At 32.1% G+C, this 17,764-nt stretch overlaps 3 protein-coding genes across 3 annotated transcripts; all 3 read left to right on the forward strand.

Moving 5' to 3' along the window:
• Nucleotides 1-1,514: 1,514 nt before the first annotated feature.
• On the forward strand, nt 1,515-5,093 carry LOC126674059 (GDSL esterase/lipase At5g33370-like). Its single transcript, XM_050368431.2, has 5 exons — nt 1,515-1,812; nt 1,901-2,028; nt 2,471-2,713; nt 2,799-3,051; nt 4,612-5,093. Exons 1-5 carry the CDS (start codon nt 1,581-1,583, stop codon nt 4,842-4,844), a joined length of 1,089 nt encoding a protein of 362 aa, XP_050224388.1. The 5' UTR covers nt 1,515-1,580; the 3' UTR covers nt 4,845-5,093.
• Nucleotides 5,094-5,929: 836 nt separating this feature from the next.
• On the forward strand, nt 5,930-7,286 carry LOC126671018 (two-component response regulator 24-like). Its single transcript, XM_050364709.2, has 2 exons — nt 5,930-6,193; nt 6,941-7,286. The coding sequence occupies exons 1-2, from the start codon at nt 5,930-5,932 to the stop codon at nt 7,226-7,228; spliced, it is 552 nt and encodes a 183-aa protein (XP_050220666.1). The 3' UTR covers nt 7,229-7,286.
• Nucleotides 7,287-10,213: 2,927 nt separating this feature from the next.
• Nucleotides 10,214-17,591, forward strand: LOC126673481 (uncharacterized). Its single transcript, XM_050367637.2, has 13 exons — nt 10,214-10,649; nt 10,723-10,894; nt 11,470-11,687; nt 11,969-12,032; nt 12,552-12,624; nt 13,082-13,159; nt 13,578-13,735; nt 14,134-14,302; nt 14,547-15,012; nt 15,219-15,638; nt 15,914-16,117; nt 16,275-16,408; nt 16,978-17,591. The coding sequence occupies exons 1-13, from the start codon at nt 10,251-10,253 to the stop codon at nt 17,150-17,152; spliced, it is 2,730 nt and encodes a 909-aa protein (XP_050223594.1). The 5' UTR covers nt 10,214-10,250; the 3' UTR covers nt 17,153-17,591.
• Nucleotides 17,592-17,764: the final 173 nt, after the last annotated feature.

Below are 17,764 nucleotides of genomic sequence, written 5' to 3' on the forward strand. Positions count from 1 at the left end.
TAAAAAAAAAAATAGAGGACGAATGCTTAAAAATCCAATATTTTATTTTATGCCTCCCAATATAAATCAGTGTTTGAGGTTTTAAGAGCTTGAAAATTTTAGTTCAGAAATTGTTAAATTCTGCTTTTGTTTTTAGTGGTTTGTTGAACTGTTTTTAAATGCCAGTTTCAATTCTTCTTCAAATCCGCCTTGCAGGATTGGGAGTAGAACATGTATAAGTATTGTCCATAAATTCATAAATTAAAGTGGATTATTATTTTTTATTTATATATTTACGGTTCATAACTAACTCCAGCAAATTTATTCAGGTCGCATGGCATCATAAATTCATATTGGAAATTAATGGTAAATATAGTTGTTTCTATTCATTAATATTATTTCCGTAAACAAACTGAAACGAACCAAACCGACTTTTAATAGGTCCATGTTTATCTTGTTATATGAATGAAATGTTCATGTTTGAATCGAGCTCGGTTCGAATTTTGAATATTGAGTTCAAGCTCGATTCATTTAAATATTAAAATGTTTAATTTTGACTCGAAGACAACTCGTATTCATTGGTTGAAATGCTAAACAAATTAAGTTTTAATTCATTCATTTAAATGCTATACGAGCCGATTTCTACCTCATTCATTTAAATATAGAACGAGCCGAACTTGAACTTATTTCATTTAAATGTTAAACGAACAAACATATAATATAATGTTAATTAAAATAAATATAGAAACAGATTATATTAAATACTTACTTACTAAAAACAGATTATATTAAATTTAAAGTTATATATATATTTATAAAATTTATTAATAGATTTAGTATCTAGGAAAATAATATAATGTTAATTAAAATAAATATAGAAAGTTTTATAAAAATAAATCAAATTATATTTGTGAAATAACATCTATTAATTTAAAACTAATTTATTAATAATTAATAAGCCAGTTTACGGCTAATAGTTGATCTCATATGTATAAACGAGCTTGCAAATTCATAATCGAACTTGTACGAGCTAACTCGAGAGCTCACTCAATTTATATATGAGCTAACTTGCGAGTTCGAAAGAAAGCTCATATACGATCTAGCTTAAGAGCTCAAAATCGAGCCAACTCGCGAGCTCGTTCATTTAAATACGAAACTAGCCGAGCAAATGTCTTAGATTTTTCAAAATATGAAATTTCAAGAAAATACTATTTTAGATTTGATTTTTTGATTTTAACAAAATGAGTTGAAAGGACAGAAGCACAATCATTGAACTACTAAATTACTAACATGAAGGAAATCTTAAACAAAATGTTTCACATAATCACAAGGTAATTTCTCAGTAGCAGACATAATAAACCAATGAAAAGTTATGCTGAAGTTTACAAATGCAAATAAAAAATAGAAACAGTACGATCTAACCAAACTAAATAAATCCACATCTGTAATTTGCAGCAAGAATTAAGCCAAGCTAGTACAAGTTGTTGTCTCCTAATTTCTATACCTATATTTGCCTGCTCAATTTTATGGCATTTTTCATCAGAAACTATAAATATACCTGGTTTCATCAAGGTTTCATCAAGGTTTCATAAACTCAATCAATGGCTAATTGTTTAATTTTAGGACTAGTATTGGCACTGGCATTGAAAGCCTTGGTTCTTCAAGCTGATGCAAGAGCTTTCTTCGTGTTTGGTGATTCACTAGTCGATAGCGGAAACAACAATTACTTGGTTACAACTGCTCGTGCCGATGCACCGCCTTACGGGATTGATTATCCGACGCATAAACCGACAGGCCGTTTCTCTAACGGGCTTAACATTCCTGACCTTATCAGTTAATTAATTCAATTTATATCTCCTGTTTTTGACATTTTATTTAATGGTCTATGCGTTTGATCTAATCAGTCTGATGCATTTTTCAGGTGAGCAAATAGGGTCAGAATCACCATTGCCGTACCTGAGTCCTGAGCTGTCAGGCAATAAGCTACTTATAGGTGCTAACTTTGCTTCTGCCGGAATTGGAATCCTCAATGACACTGGAATTCAGTTTGTAAGTATAAATTGACAAGTAATGTTCAATCTATTAGACTATTAGGATTGATTTAAATCTGTTACATTTTACCTCCATTGAGATAAGTTTTTAATAGTAAAATGTAAAACAGTTCAATTAATTTTATAAAAAAAATCATATCTCTTTCCGGGCCTATATATACTATTTGGAAACCGTTACTACTTACTAGCAGTGACGGAGTCATGAGAGGGCCTTGGCCCCCTCAACTTGTAAAAATTGCCTAAACAATATAAGAAATTATTGTATATTGCGATTTGGCATCCTAATTTCCAAAAAATTGCTTCCTCCATATAATGCATTTTTCGGATTGCACCCTCTAATATAATAATCCTGGCTCCGTCACTGCCAATAAATATATATATCTACTATATACTATGGTGACCGAAGCAATGAAATGGCCTAATGCTGGAAAAAAATGCAGCTAAATATCATAAGAATGCATCGGCAATTGGAGTATTTCCAGAAATATCAGCAGCGAGTTGAAGCCTTAATCGGAGCTGACCAAACCGCACAACTCGTCAACGAAGCACTCGTTCTCATCACCGTCGGTGGCAATGATTTTGTAAACAACTATTACTTGGTCCCATTTTCCGCAAGGTCTCGCCAGTACGATTTGCCAGACTATGTCAAATATTTAATTTCAGAGTACAAAAAATTGCTAGCGGTAATATCATTACAGCTTATGTTTCAAGCAATTGTAGCCATTGAAATTATTAATCTGAAAACTTTGGTGTATATTATTATTGCAGAAGCTGTATGAACTTGGAGCGCGCAGAGTGCTTGTGACGGGCACAGGGCCTATGGGGTGTGTTCCGGCGGAATTGGCAATGCGAGGGACTAATGGTGGATGTTCAGCAGAATTGCAGCGGGCTGCGTCTTTATTTAATCCACAACTTGTTGAAATATTAAATGAACTCAACACAAACTACGGCGGAGATGTGTTTATTGGCGTCAACACAATGCAAATGCACTTGGATTTTGTCACTAGTCCTCAAACATATGGTATGCTATGTAGTTTTCAAAATGCTCTTGAAAATTACACATGAATCAAACTTAATTATGACTTTTATTAGGCCAAGTGCCTAGCGGGCAGTGCTAGGGGGTGTGCAAAATCGAATCAAGTAGAATAACTGAAATGAAAAGATAAGTCCGGCTGACTTGGTTTGGAATTATAAAAAAAAAAAGATTTTTCTAATTGATTTTGGACATAATTTTTAAATTAACTTTTAGTGTAAATCAAACCAAATTGAAAAATTCTAGATAATTGACTAGTTTGGTTCGGTTTGAAAATTTATTCCTTAAACTTTTGGTTCTGTTTAATTTTTAAAGGCCTAATTACTTAAAAACCACTCACCTTGTAATTTTTTTTCATTTATACCACGACCTAGGAAAATTTTCAATTGTACCCTATTTTTGATTTTTATATTTCGTTGTACCCCAAGAGTAATTTTTTTGATAATTTAATTAATTTAAAGATGAAAATATTAAAAACAAGATACATAAATGATTAATATTAACGTTTTATTAGAATATAAATTAAAAATAAAGGACTAATTTAAACTTTTTTTTAAAAGAAAATAGGTCAATTCAACTCATTAGGGTGCCTAAACCTGTTGATCAATAGGCCGAGTAGCCGCCTGGTCAATCCAAATCCGTCCACCTTGGGTTGGACTTAGTGAGTATTTGGTTCAGTTTATTGGTGGAGCTTTTAGCTTTTGTTTTTTAAAAAGTTCCATTAAAGTGTTTGGTGAGAATTTTCTAAAAGTTTTTTGGAGCTTTTTGAACCTTCAACAGCTGCTTTTTGAAAAGCTCCATTTTGGAGCTTTTTGCCAACAGCTGATAGCTTTTTCAATATTTTTAATTATTTAGATAAAACTACCCCTATTAGGATATATTGTTTTTTAATATATATATATATATATATATATATATATATAGTTATTTAAATTATTTTTAAATACTCTAATCATTTTTAAATTATCTAATATTATTTATTTACATTAACAAAATTATAATTTAATTATTTTGTTAAATAAATCATAAATTTATCAAAAAAATATCTAAATAAGCTTAAACTAAACGTTCATTTTTATAAAAAAAAAATAAATTTTAATATTTTTATTGAATATTATATAGTAATATAATATATTTATAAATTAATAAAAAAATTATGCCCTTTACGGTCATTTTATATATAAAAAACAACAACTAATTAAATCTCACGAAACACGTATGGTCTATCAGCTATCAGCCAACAGCTAACAACTAACATCTATCAGTTATAAGAAACAGCTGAACCAAACAGTTAGACTCCAAACTTTTAAAATCAAATCCTATTTGATCCGAATCCATAATAAGCCTGGAGTTTCTATGTACGAGTTTGGATTTTTGGTTTAAAAAATTTAAAGATAAGCCGCCATAAACTCGGCCGGAGCCGTATAAATTCAACAACTGAACATGTGTCTGATAATAGAATGAATTCCAGAATAGATCCAATACGAACCCTCCCATTATGAATCACCGATGTAACGGGCAATAAACTTGGCATTCATGGTTGTGCAGGGTTTAGCACATCAAAGATTGCATGTTGCGGGCAAGGACCAAATAATGGCATTGGACTGTGCACTTCTTTGTCGAACTTGTGCCCTGATCGCGATCTTTATGCATTTTGGGATCCATTTCATCCGTCTGAGAAAGCTAACAGAATTATTGTGCAGCAGATCATGACAGGCTCTAATAAGTACATGAACTCCATGAATTTGAGCACCATCATGGCCCTGGATGCTCGGACCTGATCATCAATATATCATTTTGGCAATAATTTTTTTCTTTTTAACTTTCTTATTCAAACTATTTGTATTTTTGTGCATTTTTTACTTCGGGTTCTTGCGTGAAATTTGTGGAACTTCTGAGTATTCCTGTCGAATTTTTGTATAATTTATGATTTGAGTAATGGAAGTACAATTACTTTGGTGCATTGGTGAGATTGATAGATATGGAATCCTAATCCAAAATAATTTGTTGGATTAGTACTTCAAATTTAACGACTTCACCAAAATCATGTCTTGTATGATTGCAGATGGCTTGTTTAGTCCCTGTTGACATAATCTAGTAATAGAGATATAATAATTCGATTTTAAAATTTATGTTTGAAGTTCACCTTAATTATATTCATAAATCTAATGTTTCAATTATTCATAGCGAAGTAATTTTCATCAAAATCAAAATCATATGAAAAATCTATTTGTTCCTTCAAAACATAGCACACACATGATTTTATCCACTTTGCTACATCAGGTACTTCACTGAGTTTACATTAAAAACCAACTCAAATTTGTGAATGCATCTCATTGCATTCACAAGAAGATTAATTTACTGTAATACCAAAGTATAGAAGTACAGATTTGAACAGATACAATGAGCTATAATGCTGTGTGATCTTCACTCTCTTCACATTAAAGAAGTGAGATTTTCTCGGATTTTCTCAAGGCATCTCAAAATAATTTCTAAAAGAAAGAAAATTTTAAGTCATTAATCTACGCATTACACGTAATTCCAATTCAAGACTACACGACATATAGCAAATCCAACATTAAATCTTAATTGATTTTCATATCTTTCAGACTGCGCCACATTATATAAAAATTAACACAGTATTTGAAGGAAACATGTATAAGAAATAATTTTTTTTAAGTCATTAATCTACGCATTATACGTAATTCCAATTCAAGACTACACGTCAATTAGCGAATCCAACAATAAATCTTAATTGATTTTCATATCTCCGCACGTTATATAAATTTACACAGAATTTGAAGGAAACATGCATATATAAACTCACCTTGATCTACATTGTTTAAGCAACTTTATTTTTTTTCAGATGGAGTCTGAAAAATCCACCTTCAGTTCAGAGAGTTCAAATGTTGCTGATGACAAGAAAATCAGCAAAAACAAGCCGTTTTCGGTGCTTATTGTGGACGATGATGTGGTTTCTAGGACGATCCACAAAATGTTGCTCGAAATGCTAGAGATGGAAGTTTATGTAGCTGTAACTGGAGAAGAAGCTGTTGAATTTCATGTTGTTGGAGCTTCTTTTGATCTCATTCTGATGGACTTTCATTTGCCTATCATGAATGGCTATCAGGTAACTCCTGCATTGAATAATTTAGTATCAGAACTTACTTACTAAATTAGAAGAACAAATTGTACTAGTGGTGTCTGTACTTTTATAATTTTGTTATTTTAGTACTTTGATTATTATATTTTCTGAGAGAAAACTACTAAAAAACTCTAACCTTTCATTTAATGTACAAGCTAAACCTATAGTAAATTTTGGTATAAATCAAACCTTAATCTTTTAAAACATTCCAGAACAAACCTTACGTTCCTAAAAATGTGAATAGATTCATCAAAAAAAAAAGTGAATAGATAAAGAAAAGAAAGTTTAGTTTGATCCCTAAATTTATGAAAATGGACTAAACAGTCTCCATTCTTATTATTTTTACAAATCACTCCATCATTTTTATTTAAAATTTTAGTAAATTTTATAATATAATTTTTAAACAGCTTTTTTTTAAATAAAGTAAATTTTAATATTTTCCTCTAATACATTTTATAAAAATAAAAACTATATTGTTGTAATTTAATTTTGTAAATAATATTTAATTTGTAATTCTTTTAAATTAAATACACAAGTTTGAAACATTTTATATATATCCTATATACGAAATTGAAAAATATAAAAGCAATTGTGAAGCTGATGTTACGAATATTTGCTTTCCTTAGTATGTTAATTTTATTTATTTATGATCTACCATTTCAAGCAAACAACGATAAGAATTTCACTATAAAAGAAAAACAGTTTATCAAATAATAATATTTTTGCATGCAGGCAACAAGGGAACTAAGAGACATGGGTATCTACCGCGCCATTGTTGGTGTCACCTCCTGCACCGAGGCTGAGCGTAGACTGTTCATGGAATCCGGCCTAGATGACTGCATTTTTAAGCCGCTTACCATTGATAAGATCGCCTCTTACCTCCCAGTCCCGGTCCGATTCCGATCCAACAACACTAGCTGCGGTGAGGATGACGACGTTGGCAGCAGCAGCTATAATTATGCAGTCCTGAAGGATGATGAACTTAACTACAGCAGCAGCAGCAGTAATACTATTTTTTGATTCCGATATCAAAAGATTGATTAATGGAACAAACTGCTGATAATTATAATTATTTAAATAGGGGGAATGTTGGTTTTTTTTGTTTGTTTAATTATCTGGTTTGCTTATTAATGTTGTTGAGATATTTCCTCCTTGAATAATAAAAAGCTTATTAAGAGCTAAATTATAAACTAATAAGAGCAATTCTTGTGCATGCAACATTTACTATTTCTCTAACTTCAAAATTCATGTTTGCTCAATATCCAATGTCCATTCATTTTTACTCCCTCTATTTCAATAAAACTGTCTAATATTTTTTCTGGTTTATAATATTTATCGTATTTAACTTTCAATATCTTAATTTATAAATTTTTTATTAAATTAATCATATCTTAAAACTTATTGACATTTATAATATTCTTAAAAATATACTATTTATTGGTTTTTTAATATTTTTAAATAATAAATATTATAGATAAAAAAAATTAAAATACTATAAATATTATAATCTGGTGGAAATAATAAATAATTTATAAGTATTATTTTTATGGGGCAATTGATACTGAAGGTCATTGAACTTTCAAATTTTTTCATTTCAGTCATTAAACTATTATTTTTCTTTTTGATCACTGAACTTCAATTTTTTTCATTTCGGTATTGTCCGGCCAAAAATGCTTAGGTGGCAGCCATAATTAATTTTTATTTTTACCTGAAAACTTGCCATATATGCATAATTTGACTTAAAACTTTATTTTTAAAGTGAAATTATGTATATTTGATAAATTTTTAAAGTAAAACTAGAAAAATTCGATTGCCACATGTCAATTTCCGGCTGCCACCTAAGTAAAATATTAAAAAAAAAAAAAGCTTCAATGATCAAAAAGAAAGAAAAATAGTTTAGTGATTGAAATAAAAAAAATGGAAAGTTCAGTCATGGTAAGAATCAAGAGGAATTTGCACAAAACACTCCTTTTTTCAACTTATATGTTCTAAATACCTCAATTTCAAAAATTTATTTTTTTACTCTATTTTTTTATTATTTTTAGTTGTACCTCAATTAGTAAAATAACTTATTTATATTTTTACTCTCCTTCTTTTAAACACATGCATATCTCATTTTCCTTTTTTTTCTCTCTTCTTTTTCTTTTTCCTCTTTCTTCTTTCTTTTTTCGTTTTTTTCTCTCTCTCCTTTTCTCTCTCCTTTTTTTCTTTCTTCCTTCTCATTTTTTTTCTCACTTCTTTTTCTTCTTTTTTTTCTTCTTCTTCTTTCCTCTGCAACTTTTTTTTTTCTTCGTTTTTCTTAAATCTGATTTTTCTATTTTTCACATTATACAAATGAACTCCAAGACAAAAAAATTTGAATAAAAAAAAAGTTTAAGAGATAATATGATGGTGATAGATGAGAAAGTTTTTCTTCTTCTTCTTCTTCTTCTTCTTCTTCTTCTTTCTTTCTATGTTGTTTTAAATTATTTTAGCATCGTTTTTTTGGAATGTTTTACAACTTTTTTTGAAAAAATCGTAATGTTCTTCATTAGTGATATTTTGACCTGGTTTTCAAATGTTTTAAATTAATTTTAGAAATCGTTTGAAACTGTTTTCTCGAAACTGTTTTATACTGTTCGAAACCTTTGCAAACGGTTTGAAACTGTTATTTTTTAAACTGTTTGAAAGTGTTTTTTAGAAACTGTTTTAGACTGATTGAGATCTTTGGAAACGGTTTGCAACTGTTTTATACTGTTTGAAACCTTTGTAAACAGTTTGAAACTGTTTTTTTTTTGAAACTGTTATTTTGTATGTAAACGGTTTGAAACTGTTTAATACTATTTGAAACTGTTATTTTATAAACTATTGAAAAGTATTTTTTAGAATCTGTTTTAGACAGTTTGAGACCTTTGTAAACGGTTTGAAACTGTTTTATACTGTTCGAAACTGTTTTTTGAAACTGTTTGAAACTGTTATTTTTTAGACTGTTTAAAAGCGTTTTTTAGAAACTATTTTAGACTGTTTGAAACCTTTGTAAACGGTTTGAAACCGTAATTGAAACTGTACTTGAAACCGTTTAAAACCTTTTTTAATAGATTTTTAATGAGAACAAATAAATTAATAATTTACAGTTTTCTTTATTTTTTAAGAAAGTTATGATCGTTAGATTTGAATTTGAAGTGAAATTTGAAGCTATTTGATTAGCAATTAAAAATTCGAGCGGATCGAAATTAAATTTGAAAGTCACAATAAATTTTTAAAAAGTAATGATAGAATTAGAGAAATCAATTTGTTGAATTGTTATAAGCTGAAAATTTTAAATTGAATTGTTGATTTGTTGTTTTTTTTCTTTTTAAATGAGCTGAGAAGAGAAGAAGAAAAAGAAGAAGAAAAACAAGAAACTTTGAATAAAGTATGTTAGGTATAAGTGGAGTATAAAAAATAAAGAGCAGAGTAAAAAAATAAATGGTTTACACGCTTGGGGTATGTAAATCAAGTTAGAATTTTAGGGTTACTAAATGCTAATATTTATCTAATCTAGGTAATTAGCTAATTCTCTCAAGAATCAAGGCCAAATGTTGTAAAAAGGCCAAAACTTTCACAAAAGTTTTACAAAAGTCCTGACCTTTTAATTTTGTCGATTTTAGCCAAAAACTGATTATTTAGTTTCACAAAAGTCCTGACCTTTCAATTTTGTCGATTTTGGCCAAAAATGGATTATTTGGTTTCACAAAAGTTCTGACCTTTTAATATTTGGCATGCCACATAGGCGTCACATAGGCTCCACATAGGCAAATTGAAATCAAATTGAGAGTTGGCCACAATTAAAACCAAATAATTTGTTTTTGGCCAAAATCGACAAAATTGAAAGGTCAGGACTTTTGTGAAACTTTTATAAAAGGTTTGGCCTTTTTAAGACATTTGGCCAAGAATCAATTACCCAATTTTTGTGGGAAGTAACTATTACTAATAACACGTGCGACGGCACGTGACTATCATCTTCACTCTTATTACAAACCAGCTCTACTATTCCTACTTCTTAAACCCTCTTATCCAAACAATGTCAGTCCTCTCCCCATTAACTCCTCCTCCTCTATTCAAACGACACTCATTACCCTTCACGAACATTGTCGTTTGCTCGACCGCACTCGACAAGAAATCCCGACGAAAGAAACAACCGCAACAACACCACCTCCAAAAACCACCACCACCGCCGCAACAACAACAACAACAGCTCTACAAAAATGACAATTCAATCCTTCCTTCAACCGCCACCGCCGTTGAAAAAACGCTGCGTTTCAACTTCATGGAAGAACTCATGGAACGCGCACGAAATGGCGACGCTGTCGGCGTATCCGACGTCATTTATGATATGGTTGCTGCCGGTTTAACCGCCGGACCTCGCTCTTTTCACGGCTTAATCGTTGCCTATTCTCTCAACGGCGACACCGAAGGCGCGGTAACAAAAAATTTGAAGTTCTAAATTTTTGAGAGTTTAAAAGTTTGACGTAATTTAAAATTGAAATTTACAGATGCAATCGCTGAGAAGAGAGTTGAGTCAAGGAATTAGGCCTCTACACGAAACGTTTCTGGCGTTAATTCGTTTGTTTGGATCAAAAGGTCACTCTTCTCGAGGCTTGGAAATGCTTGCTGCTATGGAGAAGCTTAATTATGATATTCGCTTCGCTTGGATAGTTCTTGTTGGTAAGTCTTTTTTATAGTTATGGTTAATTGCTGGAGCATCCTTAAACTATACCTTAATTTAACATTTTAGTCCATTTTACTGTAAAATGTTCCCTAAGGTTTATTAGTTTATCTACTATATGTAGCTATAAGTATACGAAGTATTTCCTAAAATGTTAAATTTTATGTTAGTTCTGTCCCTGACTGTTTTGAGTTTAACAAACTTTTATCCCTAGATTTATGCACTTTTTTCTATGTAGTACTAATATAACGAGGGCTGTTAAATGCTAATTTTGAAACGATAGGTACCAAATTTCCTATTAGGGTGTGATTGATGTAGTTGGGTTTTATGAAATTTTGTAATTTTTTTTCTTAGGTGGACATTAATTGTGCTTGGTTTACTTGGTAATTCATTCAAAGCTTGTTTTAAATTAATTCTATGAGAAATTCATTGGAAATAAGATGAATTTTATAGTAAAACTGAACCAAACACTATTTTAAGGTATTTATGGTTCGAAGTTCTTGGAGATATTTATGTGTAATATGTTTGTTCTGGTTTATTTACTTATGCAGTTCTATTTTTTGGATGTGATTAGAGGAGCTCGTTAAGAATAAGTATTTGGAAGATGCAAATAAGGTGTTCCTGAAGGGTGCTAAAGGTGGACTAAGGGCTACTGATGAGTTATATGATCTTATGATTGAGGAAGATTGTAAAGTTGGGGATCATTCTAATGCGTTAGATATTTCTTATGAAATGGAAGCGGCTGGGCGGATGGCTACAACTTTTCATTTCAATTGTCTTCTTAGTGTTCAGGTAAGTTGGATTTCCTTTTGAAGAAAAATTTTGAATGTAAATATCAAATGTTCCAATTTAACTTACACAGTTCTTGTTGATGAACTGAGAAACAAACCAAGTGGTCCTTTTTTTTCTTCTATGGAACCAAGTGGTTCTTAATGTTGCCCATAAGTTGAATGTTTTTGAGAGTCTATTTTGTATTTTCTTCAGAATTTTTTTTATATTCCTTCCTTTAAGCTGCATGCTGTGTATTGGAATATTTATGCTTAACCTCTGTTGTTATTTGGGTTTTTTATCAGGCTACCTGTGGAATACCTGAAATAGCCTTTGCTACATTTGAGAACATGGAATATGGAGGAGAAGGTTTACCTGCATTTACTTTTGCTTCCTTTTTTCGTATTAATGTTGCTTAGTCATTGTTCATGTAACACAGTCACTTTATCTATTTCATGGATGTCACGGCAGCTTTAAATGGGTTTTCCTTATTGAAGGAGAAAACATCCTCTTGAATGCATATCAATGTTGGTGTTATTTGCTAAATCAGTTGCTAAATTCATTTATTATCTAGGGCCTTTTAATGAGTAATTTTAGTTTAAATTAGAACTTTTTTGTATTAGTTTACTCAAACAATTTTTTAAAAGTAATTTTTTACGTCGGTCAATTCTTGTTCACATTATCATGTCCTGTAAATATTAGCAGTTCTAGAGATTTACTAACAATCATACCCAGCACAGGCCTTGTAGTTTCTAATGTCCTAGCAATGGGGGCAATTAGTAACCTGCTAAAATTATGTAATCTAGAAGAACTAAATAATGTAGATTTAATGTATCTTTAACTTCTACCGGCTACTGGATATTAATCATTGCTATCTTTACATGACAGAATATATGAAACCTGATACTGAGACATATAACTGGGTGATTCAAGCATATACAAGAGCTGAATCCTATGACAGGTATCATCTGATGCACATCTACAGTGGAAGAAATTATGTGTGTGCTAGCGTCAGTTGTTTTCTAATCATGGGGTGTATAAGATTCTCCTCGATGCCATAGTAAATAAAATCAGCACATCTGCAAAAGGTCACGTCATAGTTACATTTGAGTAGTATTTTGGCCATAAAAAGCACCCACCATGAAGAAATCTGTTTGTCAAAAGGGCTTTTTGAGTAAAGGGATTCCAATTTACTATGGGATTTATAGAGAGAAGGTAATACAAGGCTTAAACTGTAAAGTGTGTACTTGTAACCTTTGGAATGAGTTCATGTACTTAGAGCAGTGAGGCTTAACTTTTGTTATTTTGTATGAAGCCAGAGTATGAAACATTGGACCGATAAATCATTTACCAAATGTAATTTTGTTTCTCTTTTTTTTTTCCTTACTATTTTGTTGACATTTTGATATGAAACATAGGGTTCAGGATGTTGCCGAGTTGCTTGGCATGATGGTTGAAGACCACAAGCGCTTGCAGCCTAATGTGAGAACATATGCGTAAGTGGAACTTCTTCTCAACAATGTGATAAAATTCAAGTTAATGTGTCTCAATTCATGATGCTCAATTCATCGTCTTATTCTGAACTTACCTATAAATTGTTTTTTTTTATCATTTGTAGAATATATTTATTTTACTACTTTATGACCTATTATTCTATGTGTTTAATATTGTTTTGTCTGATGCATACACACTGCCTGCAGTCTTGTTGTAAGTTTGGGATACATTACAAACATTAAATCATTTATATGATCTCTTATTTTCAAAATGTGCTCCATTCTCCCAAAGAGGAATGCTAAAGTTGACGTGCTCTAGAAGTGGCAATGTCTGTATCTGATGGCTGTCGGTTCAACTGTCAATTTTTCTGTATTTCTATTTTGTTTTATGTGATAGATAACAGGATGCCTTATTGTTCAGGCTGTTAATTGAGTGCTTTACCAAGTACTGTGTAGTACGTGAAGCTATTCGGCATTTCCGTGCACTCAAAAACTTTGAAGGAGGAACAAAAGTCTTACATCACGGAGGGAACTTTGGGGATCCACTTTCTCTGTATCTCCGGGCTTTATGTCGTGAAGGTATTGGATGCATGTTTAAATCTCTTCATTGTTAAGTATTGTAGAATTGTGTTTTTACACAATTCTTTAGTGACACTTGTTGTATGCTAAAAAATAAACATATTTCTCAGATGCATAAATTTGTGTTTGGCGTAAATGTAGCGGAAGCTTAAGGATCAACAATTTTTATTTGAGATATACAAGCAACCTTAGACCATTATTTTAGGAAGAATAAACATTTGGAAGCGCAAGTTACATAATTAGCACGTCTTTGACATCATTTTTTAATAATCCTATCTCTGTTTATTGCTTTACATGTTGTGATTTGTCTGGTAGACTCCAACAAATTTTTAAATGGACCATTAACCTCACTGGATTCCTCAACCAAAATATGATGCTTGGTAACTCTACTGAACCAGGTAGGATTGTTGATTTGCTAGAAGCTTTAGAGGTGATGGCCAGAGATAATCAACCTATTCCGCCAAGAGCCATGATATTGAGCAGAAAATACCGGACGATGGTTAGCTCTTGGATTGAACCATTGCAAGAAGAAGCAGATCTTGGATACGAGATTGACTATGTTGCTAGGTGTGCTTATTAATCCTGCTAAAGCGTTTGCTTTTGTTCCATTATAATCATTGACATACATTACATACACTGCACAATTTAAAGCATGCATTACAGAGATCTTTTTGATATTTTATTTCTTATTTTTTAACAGGACCCCAACTCTGTGACTTTTATTTGAGCCTAAATATTGAGACATTATTTTTACTGGTTTTGTATCTTTGATCTTCTATTTAGTATTTGATTATTTCTTTATATAAAACAGGTATGTTGCTGAAGGTGGGCTGACTGGTGAACGCAAGCGATGGGTACCTCGAAGAGGAAAAACTCCTCTAGATCCTGATGCCGATGGCTTTGTTTATTCAAACCCAATGGAAACCTCATTAAAGCAAAGATGTCTTGAGGATTGGAGGATGCACCACCGAAAGCTTTTAAGAAACTTATGGAATGAAGGCCTTGGAGCTTTGGGGGGAGAGGCATCAGAGTCTGATTATTTAAGGGTAGTGGAGAGATTGAAGAAAATAATCAAGGGTCCTGACCAAAATGTCCTAAAGCCTAAGGCTGCTAGTAAGATGATAGTATCTGAATTAAAAGAAGAGTTAGAAGCACAAGATTTACCTATCGATGGAACTAGAAATATTCTTTACCAGCGAGTACAAAAAGCAAGGAGAATAAATCGCTCTCGTGGCCGGCCCCTCTGGGTTCCTCCTGTGGAGGAGGAAGAAGAAGAGGTTAATAATCACATTACATTTTCTCTTTCTCGTTTTATGATTAAATCTCATTTTCCATGAAAAATGGAAAAGGAAAAATGTAATGATTCGCTCTTTGTGGAGTTGAATCTCTTGTTGAGTAACATATCTTGAACTGCCCTCTGTTTTTGGTTTCTAGAGGAGGTTTCATCCCACAGTGAGTTAATTGTTTGTGTTTTGTCTGGTAGGTTGATGAAGAGCTTGATGAAATAATTTCACAGATACAGCTGGAAGAAGGAAATACTGATTTCTGGAAACGTCGTTTTCTTGGAGAAAGCATCAACGGTGATAATGTTAAGCGTATGAATGTAGATAAATCAGAACATGCAGATACATTAGATGATGCTGATACGATAGAAGATGCTGATAAAGAGGTTGAAGATGATGATGCTGATGATGCTGATGATGAAGAGGAAGTAGAAGAAGTAGAAGTAGAAGTAGACGTAGAGCAAACTGAGAACCCAGATGTAGACAGGGTAGTTAAGCAAAAGGAAGTTGAAGCTAAGAAGCCTCTTCAGATGATTGGAGTTCAATTACTGAAAGATTCTGATTATGTGACTACAAGATTTAAGAAAACCAAAAGGAGATCTGCCCGGGCTTCATTGGAGGTATAAAATTAACAAACTAGGTCCTTTCTGTTTTTTGCTATCTCTGAGGATATGCTTGATCTATGAGTGGTTCTGTTACACTATGTTTTTATTATCTGCAACTAAATTGAACAGATATGATCAATTTGTGCTTTTGATAGAAAGTTTCGAATGGCTAGTTCTCTCTGTTGTTTTTGATTTGCGGGCCTGTTAACAAAATCAAAATTATAGTGCAGCTAATTCTAACAATATGCTGTATAAATACACTAGCATTAATTTTTTGCTTTTGGATGTAGGATGATGCTGATGATGATTGGTTCCCTGAGGACCCATACGAGGCATTCAAAGAGCTAAGGGAAAGAAAAGTTTTTGATGTAGAAGATATGTATACCATTGCTGATGCATGGGGTTGGACATGGGAGAGAGAAATAAAGAAGAGGCCGCCACTGAAATGGTCACAAGAATGGGAAGTTGAGTTGGCAATTAAATTGATGCTGAAGGCATGTATCTGAAGCTTGCACTCACATTTTCTTTATTTCTCTTTGCGTAGATGATGATCATATGCCCAATACTAGGCGTTGCACCTTTGTTTCTTTATTGTCTTTATGTTTTTTTATTAGTCATTCTTTTTTGAACAAAAATTGCGTAATATCTCAGGTGATAGAATTGGGCGGAGCTCCCACAATTGGAGATTGTGCCATGATATTGCGTGCAGCTATTAGGGCCCCTATGCCTTCAGCTTTCTTGAAGATCTTGCAGATAACACACAGTCTTGGTTACACATTTGGGAGGTGAGGTCCTAGGCCCATCCCTTTATTCAACATGAAAATTGAAAATGGCGATCTATTGCATTTGGCATTTTATTTAGAGTGAAGTACTATTACCCCTATAAGTTTATGTATGAACTACTATTTTTTCCATGAATTTTGGAAAAAAAAATAATACTATTTCCCCCCTAACATTTTAGTTTTCTTTTAACTAAAACCTCATTGTTAAAAGAGTTTTTGTTATATAAAATATAAAAGTCAAGGGGGAAATAATAATTTTTTAAAATTGAATAAGTAATTCGGACCTAAAATCAGGGGATTATAGTAATTATCCTTTTTATTATATTCGTAGGTAAATGAACTAAAGATACTGAGAAAAAAAGTTTTGGTCTAGTGGGGACTAATTATTCTTTATTTACCTCTTAGAAGTAGTAATATTATTGTCGGAGTCCAATAGCTTGATATTTCGGGTGAATTAGTTATTTGACAACCTCGAAATATTTTTCAAAAAAGAGAATAGACTGGCCGGAAAATGGAATGTAATTCCTCCAATTCATTTATTTACCATCTAACCCTACTGTCTTCTGTTGTAGTTCTCTATATGATGAAGTTATCTCCTTGTGTCTGGACCTTGGGGAACTAGATGCTGCAATTGCAATAGTTGCTGACTTGGAAACTTCTGGAATCACCGTTCCGGACCAAACACTTGATGGGGTGATTTCTGCGAGACAAGCAGTTGACAATCCTGGCGACGAGATAGCTTCGTAGATATGAACTGTGTCCTGTAGATCTTCCTCTTGTACAGTAAGCTCGTGGGCTGAGATTTTGTAAGTTGAGCTAGGTAGTTGAAGAGCAATTGTAGAATTATCTCATAATGTATATCAACACAAAAGTTTCATTCGCTTCAGTGCCAATAAACTCTGTGTTTGATGCCTATCCAAGCCATTGCCCCCATTAATCCCGACAAAATCGGGTTGGCTTGTAAAGTTCTATATCCGGGTTCGTAATGGAGACATCTGGTTGAAAAAGAAGGGACCCTTGGAAGTCTATTTCAGCTATGCACTATTTTTGTCTTGATTGGAGATAGAGAACAATTTATTTATGTGTACATTTTACAGAAAACTTTTTCTTTGTGTACAAGCAAGGAAAGTACCTGCTTGAACCTGAAGCAAGGGAATTGACATTTAGAAATTATTTTAACGTCTCATGATGCTGTTATGATCAGGGAACAAGCGATGCGGCGCAAAGGGACCCAATTAAACTGTTATTAGTGGAGATGACGTAGGATGATGCAGATTAAGAGTAGCATTTGCATGTATTAAATTATTGTATTAATATGTTTATTAATATAATTTTTATGTGAATTAAAAAGAATTGTTA

The sequence above is a fragment of the Mercurialis annua genome, linkage group LG3 (assembly GCF_937616625.2).
Source record: "Mercurialis annua linkage group LG3, ddMerAnnu1.2, whole genome shotgun sequence".
Taxonomy (NCBI): domain Eukaryota; kingdom Viridiplantae; phylum Streptophyta; class Magnoliopsida; order Malpighiales; family Euphorbiaceae; genus Mercurialis; species Mercurialis annua.